The following is a 22,490-nucleotide window of genomic DNA, read 5'->3' on the forward strand; positions in this document are numbered from 1 at the left end:
TTACTACTTTTACATCATCTGAGTACCTCTTCCACCACTGCAACCTATAAATGTTTTATCATTTATAAACGTATTTGTTTTCCTGGTGGGAATGGGTTTGAAAAGGCACAATGCTAGCAGCCAGAGTGAGCTTTTGAATGCTGATACTCCTTGACAAATAGGGGTTTAGTAATTATAGAATAATACAGGACGATACAGGCTATTATGCAAAAGTAATGGAGACGGAAAATCCTGGTGCAATACCTCAAGAAATTAATTAGTTTCTGGTTTCTTTCTGGTTACACAGCACTGAACTTCCCCGACTGCAGGCAAATATTTGAATTTAGGTAACCAGGCGTCATTAAAACAATTATTATTGAGGCTGCAACAATCAATTAATGCAGAGAAACAATAAATCGGTTTTAAGGTATACATCTCCAACACATTCAACTGCAAAGCATCCCACATGTCCGTTAGTGAATCCTGCTGTTAAAAGGTTATCTTTTAGCTGCATGAAGCCAGACTGCTTAGAGGAAATAGTGTTCTGGGTGGGATCAATCAGGACAAATTAAATATATAAGGTTGTGAAATTTAATTCGCAGGGTGACAAAATAAGTTGCAATCTAAGCAAACAACAGAAACCTAAAGACACACAGAAAAGCAAAGGTCAGTGATGGATGACATTTGATTCCGCAATCTCTTAAGGCTTTCCAGGCAAAATAGTATTATCTAAATTTGTGTTAATAATTTATCATTGAACTAAAATTCATATATTAAAGTTTTACAATGTGCATGGTCCCATTCTTCAGCCCACCCTTAATGACTGGTAAGTAAGAAGCAGCTCCACTGCTGAGAAATGTTATGCTCAAACCATCGTCTCGCTGCAGATCGAGTTTTTGGAAAGCAGTCGATGAGGAGGAAACAAGGTACTAGTATCTTTACAGATGATGATGTGCCGGTTACCGGTTGCCGCTCTGATAATGAAATTCTGAGAGGAAGTGGTTTTCACAGCTTTGATGTTGAGCTGCTAGAACAGCGACACAAACAATTCACCCAAATAACATGACCTTGTGTATTACTGACATACAGTATAGTCAGCTTGTGTTTTAAAACAAAACAAAAAATCACTTGTTATTCCTTCTGGTATAACTGAGAGCTATTAGCTGATCGGCTCTTTATACTCAATCAAAAATGTACCTCTGACAATAGAATGCTGGCTGTGATTAGAGACTCGAGTGGTTCACATTCATGGAGAAAACTTCAATGATGGATGGTGTTCAATGATCCATTCAAACATTTAACAGCACATTTTGGTTTAGATTTAACCCACTTTTAAGCTTGCATCTTTAAACATGGCACATTTTCCTTCATCACTGGTGTGGTCCTGCATTTAAACATTTCGATTTCAGATTGGTCTGATGGGTGTGTTGTATTTTTATTAAAACACAATATCTACATCAGTCATTCTTAGAAGAAACTTGGGAGTAGGCTGTTGATGTATCGTCAACAACAGTTCAGTGACCACTTCTGCATTATTCATATAACACACTGTTAACTGTATTTCTTTAAACCAGTTTGATCTAAAAGCTTATTTTACCTCCTGATCTTGTTTTTATATTTTCCTGTAAAACATTTTCAAAGAAGTGAAGTGTGAATTTCTTCTGAGTCTTATTTTCACAGTCTTTGAATCAGACTTCACTGATTAATATGACAATTTTGTCATTTGTTATTTCTAAATTATTGCAGGTCTGCCAGGACGCATACTCTACCTCTGAAATGTGACTGACAACTTGGAAAAGCAAACTAATAACAACCTGGGAAAAATGTTCTATGAACAATAAACTGTACACATGCAGAAGTAAATTAACATTTAATTAAACCTTTTGTGATACTTCAAAAGTTAAACCCATAAAGTATATTAAGACAAAATAAGCTATTTTTACTTTTTACTTTTATGGAAGAAACATGAACTGAGCCACTGAATGTCTCTGTTAAATACAATATGTGTGCAGAATGTGGCCCACAGGGCAACATGAGCCACGGTTTGAGGCAGTGAGTGTGGTTTCAGGCTGACAGCTGTATGACATGTCACAGAGGTAGTGTTTAAGTCAGTCAGTGGAGTGGTGGTTGCACCATCTTGCCTGCCCAGATGAAAGAGGAATGGTGATGGCGGTGACGAGAGGCAAAGTCAGCATTTTCCTCCGTCAGCTGCTTGGTTTTCAGCCCGACCGTGGACAGAGAGGGGGTGACTACGATCTCATCCCGAGGAGGTCCTTTCCTCCTGAAAGACACAGAAATAGTGACATGGGAAATTACCACATAACTGAAAAAAATGTACAGATAAAATGTCTTATCTTACATTTTATGACTTAGTAATACAAGAATTAATAGATTACGACAAGTATAAAAAATTACTTTAGTTTCAGTCTGTGCTTTGTCAATGATCTGGACAGACATTTCTATGATGCATGAAATCTCTTATTCATCCATCACTCACTCGTTCTTATAAAGTGATTCCTGGCTAATTATTTTGTACCATAACAACCACACAATACCTGCAAATGCTACTCAATGTTGATTTGAGCCACGTGAAAAAGCTGAATCGAGCCGCGATACCTGCAAATAAATCAAAATCCAAACTGTTATCTGGAGAAATGAGATCAATGATTTAGTTAATTTCAATACTAGCCACATAAAACCACAAAAATATCATATGAATATGTTTAAATTTACTATGGAAACCCTTTTCATTGCGTCAGTATTTGAAGTTGCTGCTACAGTGCGGTGAGAAACACACAGCATGGCATCGACCACCTGTGGGGCAAGTGTTTAACACTTGCAGAGTTGGCGCTCAGACATGTGGTGAGTCAGACTGTTCAGGCTGTACGCTGTGCTGTGGTGAGGTTAATGCACAGGTGCTGGTGTCCCATCCAGCTATTCTAGAAATCCTATAAGCCACAACAGCTGCCAGCCTGCCAGGCAAAAAAGATCGTAAGTGAAACTCCCTGAAATGTGCCAGAGTACATTACCAGGTCGCATAACAACTGAGCACGGGGTGACCAAATGTAAATGCTTACTGAAAATCAAGAGGTCTTTTGTTGGACATTATAAGTGATAATTTAAATGATCTTAATAACACAATAAAAAAATACCGGAAGGAATCAGCTTATATAAAAGGCATAACTTGCAGACTACTCCCGTTGTAAAAAGCCTAAAATTACACAAGTTTATGGAATGACCTTGTAAACGTGTTACAAAAATAACACAGCGGGCATAAACAAGACGTTTCCTCCTTTCAGATGACAGTAAACCATTTAAGTAAATATCTAAAACAGAGAATGTGTGATGAAATATGTTCATTAAAAGCATAAAGCAAAAAGCATAAAGCAAAAACTGTTAGAATTCTACAAAAATGCTTTTCTTATCTGAGGTTATATTGCCAATGAAGCCATGTCCCATTTTTCATTTCAATACAAATGCTAGCCTACACAACACAGTCTACTTTGCAGTTATAAATAGAGCTGCAACAATTAATCGATTAGTTGTCAACTATTAAATTAATCGCCAAATATTTTGATAATCGAATAATTGATTAATCGGTTTGAGTAATTTTTTAAGAAAAAAAAAAAGTCAAAATTGTCTGATTCAGTCCATCCTAGGAAATATGGATTATAGGCCACAAAAGTAAGCTAACATTAGCTATATGTGCTAAACTCAATGCCGGCTGTGGTGTCAAAAAGCTTTGTACAAATGCATCTTATGTCCAAAGTTCACTTTGGCATACCAAGCTGGAAAATGCTGCACGGTGCAGGTGGTACATATGTGTGAAAGACACAGAAAACTGTCCACCATTATGTTACTACAGCATTTCATCAAAATGGATTTTTCATTTGTAATGCTTTTTATGTGGGACTGTCCTGTCCAAGACAGGACATTTGGTCACCGAACCTCAACATGAAGCCAAGCTGAGGTAACCCCTAAATTGCGAAAACAAAAATTCTCACAAGACTCGCTGCCCAATGACCTCTCCTAAAATTAACCATTCAAGACCAATGAAAGAGTTTCGCAATTCAAAAGGCTTTAACTTCTTGACATGAAGTGTTTTAACAGTGTTTTAAGTGTTTTAACAGGAAATGAACTGATGGAAATCACCTGTAGGCAGTCCAGGACTTGTTTTCCCGATGTAGAAGAAGAGCAGCAAGGCAAAGACTATGTTTGCTAAGGCGTACACCCACTGAATAACAAACATAATCAATATGGAGCTCAATGCCTGAAAGAAAAATGACATATTCATTAAATTCTGTAAATACTATCCGAAACTATTAGAACAAAAATAAATTAAATGTAATGAAATGTGTAGCCTACCCCGATAAGAGCAGCCCAGTGGTTGCAGAACTTTGCATACGGTGAGTCCTGTATGGGTTTGATTTCAAAGCTCTGTAGCTCCGCTTTACCTCCAGCACCTGAACGATTTAATAAAGGGTCAGGTTACTAAAAATCAGGTACAACTAACTTCTATGATCTCTACTCCTGTCTCATCTAGTGTTTGATAGTTAGACCTGATCACCTGTGCTGTGATTGGGAGGGTCAGCAGATGAATCCTGTTCAGCATGGTGTGTTTTCACTTGGTGTTCTCCTCCACACATGGGCTCCACACCTCCACCACACTGCACCTCAGCTTCCTCATGTGGTGGAGCTGAACTCATCTCCTCTCCTCTCTCTTCTGTGGACATGTTGCTGTTTAGGTCCAAGCCAAAGCTGTCCATCAGCATCTGCTTAGTAGTGACGTTAGCCTTTTTGCCCTTGGAGGAGGTCTTCTCAGCCCCGGCATCAACATTTGACACGGGGGGAAAGATCTGGTCCATGTCCTTGGTGAACTCCAACAGAGTGCCTTTACCCTGCGGACTCTCACCTCCACTACCGTAGCTCGGGAGAGCGGCCTCGATCAGAGGCCTGGAGCTCTGCCTGGTGGACCCACGCTGGTTTCTTTTGGCCGTGACGAAGGTGTCCTTCTTCTCTTTAGTCTGCAGCTGAAAGGTCATGGCCACGCTGAAGTAGGAGTAGTCGATGATGCTGTAGGTGAGCATGAAGTTTATGGAGACGATGGGGGCCAGCACGTTGACCTGACCGATGAAAATGAAGGCCAAAGTCAGCAGACTTGTCAGACAGATGGCTGCTACAGGAGTCTTGTTTGGGCCTTTCTGTTAGAGAGGAAGAGAGTGGCACAATATGGAAAGGCATTACTGTCTAATAAAGAACCTAAATAACCAAAACTGGTGATTTTTAATTTTTCTGATAAAATTAAGGATTAAGTGTTCCTTTATGGGTTGAGAAAATATGCTTACATAGGTAAATGAACCATTATATTCTGAGGCTAAATCGACCATTTAAAAAGCCATTGGATTATCGGAAAAAAATGCATTGTCACAATGCTGAAATCAGACCCGTTTTTAATCAAAGGTACGGTGTGTAACATCTGGCGGTGAGGCTGCAGACTGTGTGCCAAGCGTGTAGAAGAACTACGGTGGCCGACGTGAAAAAGTGAATGGCCCTCTCTAGAGCTGTTGTAAGAGTAGCGTAGGTCATTGGGAGTATGTGGGAAGTGAGTTGTGAAGCAAAAGAGAGAGAGAGAGTGGCGGCGAATGTGAAGACAGAGTTAGTTTAGCTTTGAGAATATCAAGTGAATGTACAGTGGAAGTTGCAGTTCATGCAGAAATAAATGCTGCAGCTCCTCAAGACCAACAGAGGTTTCCCCGTGAACCAGCTCCGTGAACAGACGACCCGCTCCGTATGTAGATATAAACGGCTCATTCTAAGGTAACAAAAACACAACGATTCTTATTATCAGGTGATTATGCACTAAAGAAAACATACTCATTAATATTATATTCAATTCCTGCCAATAGATCCCCCTAAATGTTACACACTGTTCCTTTAAAGTTGATGTTTTGGAGATAGATGGGTTTCACAGGACAGTGACGCAATGTAAAAGTGCACATGCCTAATGTCCGTAAATCCACACAGTGCGTTCCTCCTGACTGAGATTTTGTAGCTTTGAAACCTTCAACCTTTAGTCCAAATAAAACTGTCACTTATGGACACCAAAGGAGAAACAGACTCCTACAGGGAATGATGACATGGATCTGAACTTAAAGTCATATTTAAGTAATATGAAACCAAACCAGTAGAAAGTTAGCATTGGTTTGTTAACCAGCTTGCTTTCACCTCCCAGGTCCTATGACAGAGTTTAAGGAGCGCTGCTGTGTGCCTGGCGGGCCTCCAGAGCACACAGCGGAGCGGGGCCCTGCCCGTCGCCCTTCCTGCGTTTGTTCTGATGCTTTGATTTGGGCCAAGATGTCTAGGGCCTCATTCCAGCCCGCTGAGAGAGGTCAGACACCGCTGCCACCCAGGGAAGTCTGAGGAAAACTGGGGGTGGACGGGGTCAGGGTGTCAACGTGACTCTGTGTGTGTGTGGTTGTGTAGCAGCAGTGAGTCAAAACTCTCGCTGTAATGGAGTCAGTCCACTCACTTCTATAGAGTCTGCACTCTATAGTTAGGCAGTCCTGTCACTGTTTCCTGTTGAGTTCACCCACCACACCTCCTGCACGTCCACACTACACACACTTATTAGCAGTCGTGAAGGAAGTACTCTTAAAATATTTCACTTTGAATTGTAGTAAAATAGAAGTATAAAGTGGCATGAGAAGAAAATACTCAATACCAAAAATTTGTACTTAAGTAGTGTACTTGACTCTATGCTAATATGATTTACCTAATAGTTCAGTGATTATTTAAAGCAATTATTTAAAGATGTATTTTAGTTACTGGGGAATTTTACTGTTTGTTTCATGGATGCACTTTTTATATACAAGTCCAGAGTGAAGTCATAGTGAGTGATGCGGTCATTTATTTTATTTTAGCTCAATTCATGAATGATTATGTTATGAATGAGTAGTTCGTTAGGAACAAATCTTCTGACAGTCAGCATTAATTACTAACGTGTATGTCTTAGCCTAGTGTTAGCGGGGAGACAAATTATAATTTGAGCGTTTCACTGAGCTTTTTGACGGGTTCACAGTGGTTTGACAGTGTTATCAATAGAAGCAGTTTGCTCAGTTGTCACGGAGACAGATTTGTTGACATGTGAGCTCAGTCGCTGTTTATGATTTCATCCAAAGTACTTTCTTATCCATGTTGGCTTAAAAGTTGAGCATCAAACTTTGACACAATATCACTGAAGGCTCGGCAAAAAGCCAGTTAAGTGGATCAATAAATGAACTTTGATAATTAAATTATATTGTTTAATCATGCATATAAGTGAACTCCCTGGTACATAAACACACACCCTCACTACATAATCTGCTTTTACATCATGGTGACTCTAGCTAATATTTTTCAGTATACTGTTGCCTCCCTTCCTGACTCCATCCATCCATCCATTCATCCACCCACCCCTCTTCCCAGGAAGGCCAGAGCGGGGATGACCCTCTCCTGGGCGATGCACTGGAGGATCCTGGGTGCTCCGTACAGGCCGCCCATGCAGGAAGCCAGGGACGAGATGTAGAGGCCCAGCAGAAAGAGGAAGCCCACCAAGGAGACCTGGAGGAAGAAGGAAAACAAACAGAGGGTGGAAGAGGATGGGGTGGGGTTGAGAGCTCACAACAGCTACACCCTGTTCAGTTCCGCTGCAGCCAGCCCCTTATGAAAACAATGAGGACGAAACCACTGATGAAGAAGTCAAGGATCTTATAAAAGAGTCAGTAATTGGTTAAAGCAAAACAACTGGCAGAGAGTTTAGCTGCATCAAGACATCTCATTGATCTGCTCTTCCCCACAGCCCAACACTTACGCCCACTTTTTTATGGCACATTACAAAGCTGTGAACAGTCTTTGTGCTGTTGTATGTGCATGAATTGAACCTTCACTCTACTCTGCACAAACTAAACTCATGAGGCCCGGTCTTCCTAACATCAGTTGTCCATATGGAGAGCAAACCCAGGCTCAATGACGCCCAGAATTCAGAAGTCAAATGTCAAACCTCCATTCAAAAGACATGTAATATAGACAGCGTGTGAGACTGTTGCAGCATGATCTGTTTAAGTCAAGTGTTCAACAGACGACCCTCACAGTAGGATACATATATGCAAGAGAGTAGGAGAAATTAATTAAAGCTACTGAAATGATTTACGAGTATTTGTTTCCAGAGCTCTGTGGCTGCTCTGCTGCATTTCACGCTTGACATAATACGATTTTAGACATGTGTTATGGGACTGTCAAAGACGCCTACACTGCATCCCCACTCCCATCGCTAGGGACGTCTGACCACAGTGTGGTCTATCTCCGCCCTGTCAACCAGAGGCTGCTGGAGAGGGAGAAGCCTCAGATAAGGGCCGCGTGGAAGTGTGGAACAACGACAGCATAATGGCTCTGCAGGGATGTTTCGACTGCATGGTAATGGAGGTCTTTAATTGCCCTGATGCTAATGATCAGATTATAGCAGTGTCTGATTGCATACATTTTTGTGTAGACTCTGTGATACTCACTAAGACTTTTAAAGTGTATCCTAATAATAAGCCTTGAGTGTCTATCAAATTAAAGAAACTTAGAATTCTTTTGCATGCTTTTTCAAATATTAGACTTCACAATATTTAAGTTATAGTCAAAATAAAGAAGGCTTGTGTGCTGAAACATGTCATATTAAGAAATAAAATGCTAAACTTTTGTGCGTTTGGGGTACAGCTATCCCAATTTACACATGTGAATAACATTCTGTAAGCTCGCCATAATCAGTGTGACACACAGTCAATTTATGATTGAAAAGTAAAATCAGTGATCTATCCAAACCCATAGCATTTGTCGACAGTTACAGATCTGAATACACACAGACTGCTGGTGAAGCGGGATAAGACTGTCTACTGTATACACTTCGGCTGTCACAATTTACTTGGTAAGAATTAAACAAATATCTTTGCATACAGTACCTGCAAATAAAATACCAATGCATTGGTGAGAAAGGTTTATAAAAAGCAGAACAGAAAATTATTTGTCTGACCAAGATCCCTGTACTGAAATAGTCGGTCTATTCCAATACACACACTTACGGTATTTGCAAGTAGTCAAATCCGTATTTCCTGTTATTACCACAATGCACAAGTGCCCGTTAAGACCGCAAGAGTGTGGAAGTTTATCAGAGCTCAATGGAACTTGCAACATACAAGTAACAGTACAGGACACAAACCAGCTCAGACAAAATAAGCAGGATCAACCATGTACTATTAAAAAAAAAAATGTGCAGAGGAATAATATGATTAATAAAGCACATAGGTCTACTGAGAGACTTAAAGGATACCATATTTAATATTTATCTTGACAAAGCCAGATATGTGATATTATTCTTATCGGTCCAATCAAGAAGAACAGATGTTCATTTTACGTGATAACACCTGTGGAGCAATAACTTTGTAGTGCTTGGACGTAAAATAATAATATTCTTGCTGAATTCAAAATGTCATAAACTTAAATTTTTTCATGTCTGTTGATTATTATCGGTCCTAAAACCAGCCTCTCTTGGCTCTCTACCACCAACAGCTGGACTGCCGTGGAGCTATACATCCTGATGCATGTGGGATACACTTGGTTCTGAATAACGCTTCAAAGCTATATTGGGAAAAGTGCACATCAAGTGAGGATTAAGTGGACTGTGTGTTCTACCTGGCAGAGTGTAAAAGTGCACTTAACTGTTTAAGACGGCTAGTGTGGGTATTGGGACAGACACAGTAGTTTTCTATAATTTATAAGTAATATTTGAGTGAAACGTCCATACAGTCAGAACCTGAACTAACCACACCACATCAACAAAGTGAGGCATCATGGGGAATCCCCTTGCCCCAGCCATTCTGTTGAGAAAGCCTCTCTCTAACAGGGCAGGATGGAAACAGAGGGGGGAGTTTACCTTTTCTGCTATCAAGAAGTCATAGCGCAGAGCTTCTCTGGTGCAGATGGCCCCGAGAAGGAAGACAAAGACCAGATACAGGAACCACCTGCGGGTCACCAACAGTACGACACACGGGATTATTAACTGCTGCTTTCCCACAATTAATAGGAAAATTGTGTCATCACAGCTCCACAAGTGACATGCTGGGAATATGGGTTTGTTTGTTCTCTCCAATGAAGGTGGGAAAAGGTTGCCCTTTTGATAAGAGACACCACAAAAGTGATCTGAGAGCACCACAAAGTATAATCAAAACATTTGGAAAGTGCGATTTTGGATGATTCATACCTTGAGGGAGAGACTCCGCAGTTATATATTTTAAAAAGATCCTTGTAGCATGACGTGTAGTTGATTAGAAATTTGTAAGATAAAATTATTTTCTGACATGTTGGTACAACAACTTAACATTTTTCTCAGGCTGTATGATTCCACAGTATTTCCGTCTGTGTACTTTTACAGCCTTGGTCTTCATTTCTTACAGTGTAATTACTTTCACTGCAGGTCAGTCTCTAAACTTTTAAATTAGTTGTGGTCTTGCGCACTTAATTGTGTAGCGTTTCCATGCGATGTTTTCTTATTTTACAATATATTGTTGTGTGTGTGTGTGTGTGTGTGTGTGTGTGTGTGTGTGTGTGTGTGTGTGTGTGTTGGGGGTGTCGTCATACGAGGTGAAGACAGCTGCCAGCGTTCCCACAGGGATGTTGTGTTCAGGCCGCTGAAGGTCTGAGCTCATGTTGAAGCCTGCCATAACCCCTACACACACACATACATACATATGCATAAACAAACCACAAAAATGTACACAACATACTGTACAATGCAAAATGTATTTTTACCCTGCATGTAGCTGCAAGAAGACAGTTAAACTTAAAAGGGCAGATACCATGAGGTATTCCTAATTCATACTGTACATGTGCTATGCAAACTGTATGTTTTTTTCACACAATATTAGATAAAAAAGAGATGATGGGGCCAGCTCACCCGTAGCAGCAGGGAAGAAGACCCCAAAGACCGTGAAGAAGTTTTCTCCTGGGGTGTAATCTGGCATCGTGTTGCTGCTGAGCAACCCGGCTGAATAACCAATGAAACCGTGCTCTGAGAGACGAAACAACAACAACACAAGCACGTCAGATCTGAGCCTTATGCCAGGATCACCAGCATGTCTTCACTGAGTAAACAGTCCAACGTATCAATAATGCAAACCTGTCAAATGCCTGACAGAAGACATTGTGTTATGTTAAATAACTTGAATGACATGGATTTGATGATCTATACGATCTTTCTTGATCTTGAAATTAACTGGGCAATGGGAATGAAAAGTGTTTTATAGATCAAGAAACATTTTGCCATTTAAGTGTGTTTGTTTTTTCTGTTATCCAGATTGTGATTATTTAAATTTTTCAATAATGTCCTCAAATTTGTATTATTTGACAAAAAATACCTTTTTTATGAATAACTAAAATTACCGCCCTGCGGCTGTATGCCTCCGCCAACCAGTTCTGTTGCAGTTTGCATCCACGTCTGTCCAAAATGTCATCACTTCATCATTTATCCTATTACACATGTCTGTGAAATTGTCATAATTAGCATATGAATTCTTGAGCTATGGCCAAAAACATGTCTTGTGAGTTCACAGTGACCTTTTGACCTCCAAAATCTAATCAGTTCATCCTCGAGTCCAAGTGGACGTTTGTGCCAAATTTGTAGAAATTCTCTCCAGGGCTTCCTGAGCTATCACGAGAATGGGACGGACGGGAGCATGGACGGATAACCCGAAAACATAATGCCTCAGGGCCACGGCTATTGCCGGCGCAGAGGCATGTCTCATCCCAAATAATGCCCATATAAGATGGAATTGCTTTAGATTTGTTTTTCTAACAATAAATTCTGAAAAAGCAAAACTTTGAAATCAACTTTCCCCCAATGACTACAGTGTTAAACTGCAGGCTGGTTGCTGTACAGCTACCTGCAGCTATAGTATGATTTAACTGTGATGTAAAAGTTCTCATTACTGTGGTGTTTTCATTTTCTTTCTTCCTAGATGATTATTGTTGAGTTTTTGCACTGCATTTCCTGGAGATGTTGAGACTGACTGGATATGTAAACACATCACGTCTGCTCCAGAGGATTTTCCAAGGAAAGACCTACAGTACCAGACACCAGGTGTTTAAAACAATATATAACATACTGTAGGTTTGAACAATATTGCATTTTATCAGCAATAATTATAGGTTTCATACTTGGTACAGGACTAAAGGAGGCTGGTGGACAAAATAATATTCTTATTAAACTTTTTAAATTCGTCCAGATTTATTACAGCACTACCTGACCTGGGATTTCATGACTGCAATTAGAGAGTTTTTAAAATCACAATAAATAACAATAAAAGTGAGAGACACTTTATTCAGTATGCAGTCTAAAGTCAGGACAGGTCAGTTGAGTCTAGGTCTGTTTGTTGAGCGTGCAGGAGGAGAGATTGTTCTGCATTGGTGGGGGCCATTTGAACCACACAGTCTGAAGGGCAGGCCTATGTTACAACACCGGACATTTCCCCCTTGGTTATCTTGCGATGGGAAAGAATGTGTTCTCTCAGATTAATGACATGTTTATCCAAAAGGAAGTCACCACCCTTTTCAGAAGCTCAGCAGCTTCCAAGTTTGAGAGAAAGAATGAGAGTGAGCGAGAGAGGGAGACAGAGAGTGAGAGAAAAGAGAGAGAGAGAGAGAATGCCATTTTTTTCCTTTTGTTTTAGACAAAAGCCAAAACCGTAAGGGCTGGATAGACTAGTTACTCCAAATGCACATGTTCTTCAGGAGATAAATAAAAACTGACATCAAATGGGATTAGGTACTCAAACTCTCGTTCACTCCGTGACCCTGTGAGGACGCCCTCTGTCCAAACAATCAGAATCTAACAGTCAGTGTCCATGTCTGCACCGTGGGCTCCACACCCATATTACAACATACACTCCAGCATCCAACCATGACTCCAACCGGACTCTCTCACAGTGTTCAATTGAGTGTTAGAAAACTATTTCTATGAAAACAAATTCATTGCATGGATACACTGCCAGAGTGTTTGATCCAAAGTACTGTGGACAAAAACGGCAAACAATTATGTCTTTCAAGTAGATATTTTGTGCAAGTTTTCCATTTTCTGGTGAAACTGCATATTCACGTTCTTCATACCATGTTCCTATATAAAGGCATGGTCAGATTGGGAGCCCCAAGGTAACACATTTGCTGTTGGGCCCAAGTTGCCTTCAAGTACAGTGCACACAGCAGATTACAGATGGCAGCTTCCTTACATTTTGCACTGTGACCCAGAAATATATTTTTGTATGTCAGTCAGTTTATGGTCATTTGATGAAACAAACATTATACCTGCTAAACATCTGAATGTTAAAAGTGGTGTCATTATGGGCATGCAAGTATGCAGATGTTAGCATGTAGCTCAAAGCACAGTTTTGCCTAAGTACAGCCTCACTGAGCAGTGGTGCTGCCAAGGGGTGACCAGGTAATAATTGACCACCTCCATAATAATTGTCAAAAGTATCGAAATTGTGTCATAAATAAAAAAAAAGAAGTTTTTTCATAAGATGTCGTAACGTAGCATAACGATGTCATGACAAGCATACAATGCAATGACATAAAAGACAGAAGCCTTAGCTTTCCGCTGCAAAAAGAATGAATGCTCTAGCTGAAAAGGTCTTTATTTGACATCTATTTAAACAAGATCATGCAAACAACGATCTCCCGCAGCCATTACGGGGAAAAACTCTGGCGCCACCGCATGTTGTCACCACATTTTGTACCGAATATAACGTAACGTAATGACGTCATCACGAGCGTTTAACATTAACTGTAAAATGAGAACCCAAAGTATATCAGTATGCGATTCCTTAACTCTCTATTTTGACATGGTTTTCAACTAGCCTACATACTACAACAGCATAAAGGCCTTTACACACCGGGGGGCGTAACAAATAAACAACACAAAAATGCAAAATAGGTAAAAAGGTAAGAACGGAAGGAGTGAATCTGGTCTGCGCTGCCTTTGTCAAGGTTGAAAGGAATAATGAAGTTTGCCATCTTGGTTGGAACTACGGAACCTCCATGTTTTATAATCCTTCTTAACCCAACTCAACCCGATCTGCACAACGTGATTGGTTGATGCCTTCATTCGCGGTAAAGCTGTAGTGAAAACATTCAGCATTATATTGTGTGAAGAACAAGTGTATCGGCAGAGTGGGGCTCCTCTCTGAACTCAGCATTCCTCTGATACACACTGGAATGTATAGTCAGATTACATGAGCGTCTGAGGCCTCTCCCCTCCCGTCCGACTGACCTCTCACTCTCCCACACTAACCAGTATGAACTGCTGCTGCATGTTCAACAGGGCAGGCTGTGGTGTTACAGAGGTGGGGCAGGTCCCATTGGGATGATTGAGAACTATATATTATAGAGCGGATCACAGGGAGGGATGATGTAGCGGTCTCTGGAGTAGCAGCAGCCCTCAGATCTCAGTTCCGGCCTTCTCTCTTTGTCATTTTCCAAAAATGTGGGTGAGTCTGGTTAACACCCTAAACCCCAGACCCAAGCAGCACATTATGGCTTCCTGTTGTGAGGGGAATAGGCTTCAACTAAAGGGACTCTGAGTTAAAGCATCAGATTGTATTTCATCAGAGCACAATCAGAAGGTTTTGCGGTTGAATTGTTTGGCTGCAGAGACAATATGTTGGCAGTGTTACTGACCAAACTAAATAATTTACTGAACAAAGACATGAATTGTCCTCCCATCAGGGATGACACAGCACTATTCTGAGCTGTCTTACATGCTTTTAAAATTATACCTGTCACATTACTGCAGGAAGGACTTGTCATCATAAGTCACTTAACAGATCCTTGAGGCTGTGGAAATGAGGAAGCCAGGTCAGTCTACAGGTGAAGGGTCATGTACGTAATAACACACCTAAACCCTTCTACTCATGATAATAACACAGGGCTGTCAGCTAGGGCTGCAACTAATGATTATTTTCATTGTTGATTAATCTGTCAGTTATTTTCTCAATTAATCAATTAGTTGTTTGGTCTACAAAATGACTGAAAGAACTCAAAGTTATTCAGTTTACTGTCATAGAGGAGTAAATAAACTAGAAAATATTCACATTTAAGAAGCTGGAATCAGAGAATTTTGACTTTTTTTTCTTAAAAAATTACTCAAACAGATCAATCACTTATCAAAATAGTTGCCAATTGATTTAATGGTTGACAACTAATCAATTATTCGTTGCAGCTCTATTGTCAGCATCATATTGTAGACATTAAGACAGTGGCCAAGAGTGTATATTGATAGAATAAAGTAGATGTCTACTAGATGATTAGCCCCTTGGCGTCATTTTAGGTTTAGGCAACAAAACCACTTTGTTAGGTTTAGGAAAAAATTACATGTTTGGGCTTAAAACTACATTTGCAAAGTGAAAATAAAACTATAATTTATAACGAACAGCTGATTTTAACGTGAAAGTGAAACCTAACACACTCCTGGATGAAAATCTTGTGTTTGTTGGACCCATCCACCTTCCCTCTGGCCAGCCCTGTGAGTGTCTATTCGCTCTTTAAACTACGTCACCACACGTCCGACGCACTTTCTTTAAGCAATTACTGTTGCTGCGGATGGGTTTTCATTATAGTTAATGGAAAGACCAGTGCGTTTCATACAGGCGCTGAAAGGTGCCTTGTGCGGCGGTATCACATGCCGATAACTGTGACGAAAGCGTTGATATTTGACACCCTGGGAATGAGTGTGGGATGAATCTTCAAACATCTTACTTTTGTCTGACTCAACCCCAACACCCGAAAGATATTCAGTTTACAATGGTATAAAACAAAGACAAACAGGAAAAGCTGGAACCACAGAACGTTTAGCCTTTTTGCTTGAAAAACACATGAAACCATTAATTGATTAATTGGTTAATCATTCATCTCTAACTCCATTTCAGATCGACAATTCGATGTCCTGTTTTGCTTTAAACACCAATATTTGCCAGGCATACATACAACAAGCCAATATCCCATTATAGTTTTCATATAATATGTCACTTGGCCGTACCGTAGCTATGGCAGTGATGTACCATGGTGTCTGAGAGTGCACATAGGGGACGTGTTATCAAACTGTGACCACGTGATTTTGGCGGTGGCTCCTTTCCTTCAGGATGTGCCTCGGGCCAGCGTTCACTGAGTGCAGGCTAATCTGGGCTGCTTCAACAAACTAGTGGACCTGCTGGTCCTCTGCCAACCATGAGGTCACCACAACACACACAGAAGCTCTTAATTGGAAAAACCTGGAGTAGCCATTATGGGTGGTTCTCCCACAATTCCTCAGAGCTGCAAACTAGCCTGTGCTTTGCTGTAATATGAAGAAGGCTGGAGGTTGAGAGTGGTGGACAAGTACAGGTTAGGGGTGGGATTAGAGTCTGTTGTTTTTATTTTTAACTGGGGTATGAGAAGTTGTAAAGCTTAATCTTGGACAAGTATAACGAGTTCCTTTTGGTTTGCTGGGAAATAAAGCAAAAAGGACAGTTCACTATAATATATACTGTATGTATATTGTTTTTCTGTGTTTATGTAAAGTATAGTGACTTTTTTGTGCCTATAATGTCCTATTCCCATAAAGACTGGCTTTTTGCCTCCTGGAACCACTGGACAGGACGTTGATAATCAGTGAGAACAGGAAATGTGGGGAAGGACTTCCTGACGGCCAGCAAAAGAATACAATCTAGTCAAAAAAAGGCAACGTTTCCTCACCACAAAAGAAAAAAGAAAAGAAAAGAAAAAAATCTTCTCAATAAACACACTAAACTTGGTTCAAGCCACAAGAAAACAGCACATCACAGAAGTTTCTAACTAAACCAACGAGCCACTGAGGGCAAAGAAACTTATCACTGGAGAAAAACAGGTTAACTGACAAAAACGGGTAAAATTTGTGCCAAAACGTTTGTTACTCAGACACCAGCCTCATGAAGAAGTTAACTGCAGGGATCTAGTAGATCAGTAGAGTATAAAACCAACACTGACAATAATAAGTGATGCTACAGCTCCATCTACTGGCCTCAACAGATCACAGCATTCAATCAGTATATCCCAAATCACAACATAACTGCATTTTTACCAATCAGTAATAATGCTGTGGAAACTAGAAACAAAAGGAGCTAAGATGAATTTTACTTTATTTTGAACACAACCTACATAATAACATTTCTCATGAGTTACTGAGTAACAAAACACACAAGGCTCTTTTGCTACATTAACTCAGAACTCAGAAAGAGCAAGATGTGCTTTTTTCATATTTCATACTTATGTTTATGCTGCTTTTCTTTTCTCCCCTGTCAAAACAACAACATCCACCAGTTGATAGCCTTACTATCATCAGATCACTCTTGTTTCATTAGCGTTCCCTAAACAATCCAGCTCATTCCCCTTTTCTACAGCAGACATTTAGACTTGTTAGGAGAGGTGGGACTAATAAAGTTAAGGAGGGTTTGGGTTCAACAGTTACTGCAGCAATTTACTTATTAGTTACACCTGTGTTCGACAAGTCAAATAGTCGGTTGTGATGAAGTTGTTTCTCTGTGTGTTTTTCCCCCGGTGATGTGCTGCTACAACATGCCAACCCTCTACATCCTCCATCCTGACCGCTTAATGGTGGGATGATCTGACCTCTACAAAACTGGAGAAAACACAAACTGAAGACCCGTACCATCCATCTCCACATCTGTCCCTTCCCCACAGCTGTCCATCCAACTCTCTCACACACACATATACACTGTAAACACCTTTAGCAGGATCCTCTTATACAGTAACTGTTGTAGTGATTTTGTTTAAATGGTATTCTTGATGGTTTGGCTACTCACTCAGTTGATGATTGAGGGATGTTCACTTATTTTTCTGTTGAAACTCTGATTAATGTGATGATTATTTTGGCTCAAAATACCCAGAAGACACAAAACATCAATACTGATTTAAACCTTCCCATGATCCCTGTTCTATCTACAGTATATTCATGACCCCCAGCCCTACCTGGGTCAAGGTGCGTGAAGGTGCCGATGACAAAGTCCAGCGTGGAGACGGCGAGCACGGCCAGCAGCAGCAGCTGGAGTCGGACGATCCACTTGACGCCGGCCAGGTTGATTCCAAGCAGTGCCAGCAGCACCGCCGCCGACATGCCGCGCACCGCCCACTGGCTCTGTAGACCCAGCAGCTCTGCCACCGACTCAGAGAAACCGGTGATGTACATGGCTCCAGCTACGCACTGCAAGCAGGAGAGGGGAGACAACATAAGTAAAGGAAATGTGTGGATCATCCTTCAAAAACAGCCACTCAAGGCAAAGTGAAAGTGTGGAGATTAGTTACTCACCTGTCCAAACACATACAGGAGGCCCACGGTGCCCCCGACCCTGCTGCCCAGGACGGTGGAGATCATGGAGTAGATTCCTCCACTCCCAACACCGCAGTGCTCACTCACTCCGATCCCCGACATCACCGTCACTAAGGCAACCAGCACAACCATCGACACCAGGAACATCCCGAGCAGCACGCCCGTGTTTCCCTGGAGGATGATGGGAGGCAAGATGACACTAAATGTAAGTATGTGTACATTGACAGTATGTAACTCATCTACAGCTGTAAATTGAACATTTTATAATGATGTAAAGCTTGTACTATGCTGTATCTGCACGCCTAGACTTTCTATACTGCTTATATGCTTTGTATGTAATTCACTGCACACTTTGTCCATCCTGTGTACATGCTTGTATCTTTTTTCCAACATTTATTCTTTTTATGTGTCTGCACATTTTTATTTTCTTCATTTGTCTCAGTATCTTAAGGGGAGACCCCCCAGGCAAAAACATTGTTTTTCATGCACTGGTCAATTTTGAGATTTTGCTTCCATAACATGTCTTCTTTCAGACTAGAGAAAAGGAAACATCTAAAAAACACATTTAGGTGTTTATTTTACTAGACTTTGTCGATTTGCTTCTGTAGATTTATCCTAAATTCACCAAAAGTAAGCATTAGATAATGCATAATTAGCATATTTAAACATAAAATTTCAGTAATACAAAAAAATGTTTTAATGTAAGTAATCAACTGGGGAAGTTTCAAGGGATATCTGTTAGTTAAATCTTTTACCATATTCACCTGTAGTGTCTTGCAAAATGCATGAAATATTACTATACATATCTTTAAAGATTGTTTGTTTGTTTTTTCTCCGAGCCAGAAATCTCCACTTTAGTAGCTCTTACCTCCACCAAACTTTCCTGTTTCATTCCTATCTATATTCTGAAAGTTTTGACAGAGGAGTTTGTTCATATATCATTCATAACCTGATTTATAGAACAATTTATTACTAAAAACATGGCAAAAATGGAATTTTTACTTTCTCGCTCTATTTGCTGCTTCAAGTCCCCATAATCTGATTTCAGCTTCAGTATTCAGGGAAACTAAGGATGAGAAACGGTGTACATGTTTGGAAGACCTTCTGGTGAAATCAGGCCCATTAAACCAGGGGAAACATTCAATCTTTACTTTTGCACAATAACGAATCAAGTAATTCACGATAAGACGCATCTCACTCTTGCTCAAGAAACCCTGTCTCCCACACGGCAAACTGTGTTTTAGCTGTCAAGTTGAACCCAAACGAATGTAGCAATTAAGATCACAGGGTCTTTGTAGTCGTGTCCTGTGATGACACATGCACATTAAAGTGGTTGTGATCGACTGACAGGGTGACACATGCTTAATGATGCCTGCAGCTAAAAATCAAAAAATCGACAGAGATTGTGTGAAGCACGCAGCAACAACCAGGCATGAGGCTAGATATGGTAAAAGTGAAAATATACACAACATACAGTCCTTTCAGTGTAGGAAAGCAATTATTTAAAACAAATCTCTATTAGTGGGGGTAATCAATTTAGGAAGACCATCAAAATAAGAGCACATTGAATAGTTTAATCTTGGGGCAGATTCTTTGTTGTTTTCAGAAGATGATATTCAGAGTAAGAGAAGGAAATTGTGGGTGCTGGGGTTGCTCCAATTGACAAAATGTCCAACATATGATCAATTCACATTTAAACAAAGTCAATTGAACCTTAGGCCAAAGATTTTTTTACAGCTTCAATACTAGATAAAGCCATAATTAGTGACACACCTGTACCAGAGAAAGGGAAGTAAGGGAAATAGAGGAAGAGAGAGCAACACAGTGTATACTAACCACCAGGTAGCCGGTACGTAGGAATAGCACCACCCCGAAGATGTTGATCATGCAGGTGGTGAAAACTCCATCCCAGGTGCCGAAGAGCACCGGCTCCCACACAAACAGTTTGATCCTCCACCACGGCTGGCTGGACTGCTGGAGGCCCTGACCAAAGACACACAACAGTCAAAGAGCTCGGACAAAAATTGGGGTTCTGCATATTCTGCACCCTCAGCCTGGAATTTGCTCCAAAATGACCTAAAAAAATCAAGGAGCTGGTATCATTAAATATTTTTAAATGTAAAATGAAGGCTTTAGAAGCAGAATCTATGGCATGTCAATGTCAATGTTTCTGACTCCCAGAAAAGTTCCTTTTTGTCCCCCCATTTGTCTTTAGATAGTTCTCTTTTAATGCACATTTTAGTGCTTTCAGTGTTTGTGAATTGTATTTTATCTCTATTTGTGTCTGTGTCTGCAACTTTGTGTTCTTGCTGCTGACCGTCTTGGCCAGGTCTCCCTTGGAAAAGAGGTTCTTAATCTCAATGGGACTAACCTGGTTAAATAAAGGTTAAATAACAATACAAAATAAAAAAGAACTGGCTGATTTAAATATTTCAACAAGAAGAAGTCATTACCATATTCATTTTGAGGACCATACCTGTGCATCTTCGTGAAACAGATCATGGACGTGTGTGTTTGTGCTGGTAATATCAGGGACTCCCTCCTTCAGCAGTCCTGCACCGTTTCCCTCCTGGTCACAGGTGTGCACAGTCCAGCCCATTGGCTCGGTTTCCATTACAACCTGCAAGTGTAAACAGTTGCAACACAGGTGTGTCTGTTTGCTCTAGGTTAAACATAATGTAAAACAACAAACATGAGGAAATTCAGCTTAAGGCTTGAATGCATTAGTGACCACATAAGTGAAGATAGATGAGCCAGTATTGGTCCCCACCTATCCTGGTTAAACAGCAAACAGGTGCAGAGCAAGGACACCCGGATGTAGCAGGGCGCGCTCCCAACACTGACCCTGGATAGACGTCAAATAATGAAACCAGCCAGGCTACTACTGTATTTAACTTAACAGCTGGCTAAAACAATAAATCAGTCTAATAGAATAATGGAAGGTTTAATTAGCATTAAACAGTGGTGAACAGATTTTTTTAACTACAGTTTTACCTCAATGTTGAGCTATAAATCAACTGTTTAGGCACACAATTTGTAGACTGTTGAGCAGAGAGCATCCAAACCAAACCTAATGAACAAACTTGTCAATTTTCTGTTTCCTGGTAGCAAAAGTGAAATAAGCTCCAGTAAATCCTCAGAGTTACTGGAATTAGCTCTTAAATGAGGCAATAAGCAATTCGGCATCTTAATTAAATACAATTGTATTTCAATTTTTATTTTTTCCCCCCTGAATTGCCAAAAAAGTAAAGTTTGTGGCAGGAGAGTGCAACAAAAAGTCCAACAAAATAGGTGCTTGTTGGTGGGCTTTATGTGCCATATTGAGGAGCACCTACAGTATATGCATTCAGAAAGGTCTTAAAAAATAACATTTTACAAGGCAAATATTTTAAATAAGAGTTAACACATTTTAAATAGATGCTGTCTCCATTCATGAAGCATCTAGGCTAAACTCCAGTTAGCTGCACTTACCTTGTACAGAGTCCCATATCATTCCATGCTGAGGAAATAAAAAGAGGAATAATCAGCTACCAAAACAAGAAAATCAGAAATCAGTTCATTTTTCCTCAGATATATGACTCCAGTCAGTAAGAACAGGACTTCCAGCTCCTCCTGCTGTAAACACCATGTGTTATTAAAACGTCAGCAGCAGCCTGCAGGTCTTAACTTTAGTTAACTGTTAGCCAACCGACCTATCAGGGTGTGTTGCTGCTTTGCATCAGGATCCTGTGTTAGTTTTGGCAAGCCCTTCAGTATGTTGACTAATGATTACAGCTGGAAAATGCACGTACCACAAAACTTCCTTATCTTTTTATTTTGTGAGATTATTTCCTAAAACATGATTTGGACTCCAGTTTTTGGGAAAGGAGATTATGTTTTGAGCCATTTATAGGCATGTTTCTGACTATTTCTGCCAGTCTACAGTCAGAAATAACAAATAGGCCTATACAAAAAAATCCTGAGTGTATGTTAGGTGATTTAACACATCAGAAAAAGTCTTTGGATGTATCAGGCAGCAAACCTGGGGATTTTACTAACCCTCTGAGACCCACAATAGACCCATTTTTGTCTATTTTAGGGGGGT

The 22,490-nt window shown here is 40.3% G+C and overlaps 1 protein-coding gene across 2 annotated transcripts; it reads right to left on the reverse strand.

Moving 5' to 3' along the window:
* Positions 1-1,832: 1,832 nt before the first annotated feature.
* Positions 1,833-22,086, reverse strand: slc12a8 (solute carrier family 12 member 8). 2 transcript variants are annotated; one of them, XM_074659649.1, is made up of 15 exons: positions 21,878-22,086; positions 21,177-21,251; positions 20,883-21,026; positions 20,243-20,389; positions 18,386-18,577; positions 18,049-18,280; positions 10,952-11,065; positions 10,636-10,723; positions 9,932-10,019; positions 7,432-7,578; positions 4,547-5,180; positions 4,345-4,442; positions 4,132-4,249; positions 2,535-2,595; positions 1,833-2,260 (listed from the first exon to the last, which is right to left on the reverse strand). In XM_074659649.1, the coding sequence occupies exons 3-15, from the start codon at positions 21,018-21,020 to the stop codon at positions 2,092-2,094; spliced, it is 2,226 nt and encodes a 741-aa protein (XP_074515750.1). In that variant the 5' UTR covers positions 21,021-21,026; positions 21,177-21,251; positions 21,878-22,086; the 3' UTR covers positions 1,833-2,091. The 2 variants fall into 2 exon arrangements, with proteins under 2 accessions (XP_074515750.1, XP_074515749.1); XM_074659648.1 differs by lacking the exon at positions 21,177-21,251 and having other exon boundaries at positions 21,878-22,085.
* Between the last annotated feature and the right edge of the window lie 404 nt (positions 22,087-22,490).

The sequence above is a fragment of the Sebastes fasciatus genome, chromosome 14 (genome assembly GCF_043250625.1).
Source record: "Sebastes fasciatus isolate fSebFas1 chromosome 14, fSebFas1.pri, whole genome shotgun sequence".
NCBI lineage: Eukaryota > Metazoa > Chordata > Actinopteri > Perciformes > Sebastidae > Sebastes > Sebastes fasciatus.

Bases quoted from the DNA above. Each gene is read 5' to 3' on its own strand.
- slc12a8 (XM_074659649.1), bottom strand. From the start codon at position 21,020: ATGGAAACCGAGCCAATGGGCTGGACTGTGCACACCTGTGACCAGGAG. The intron at 10,020-10,635 runs GTATGACGACAC...GGTGACCCGCAG, and splicing joins CTGGCAGCTGTCTTCACCTC to GTGGTTCCTGTATCTGGTCT. The intron at 7,579-9,931 runs GTAAACTCCCCC...TTCTTCCTCCAG, and splicing joins ACTTCTTGATAGCAGAAAAG to GTCTCCTTGGTGGGCTTCCT.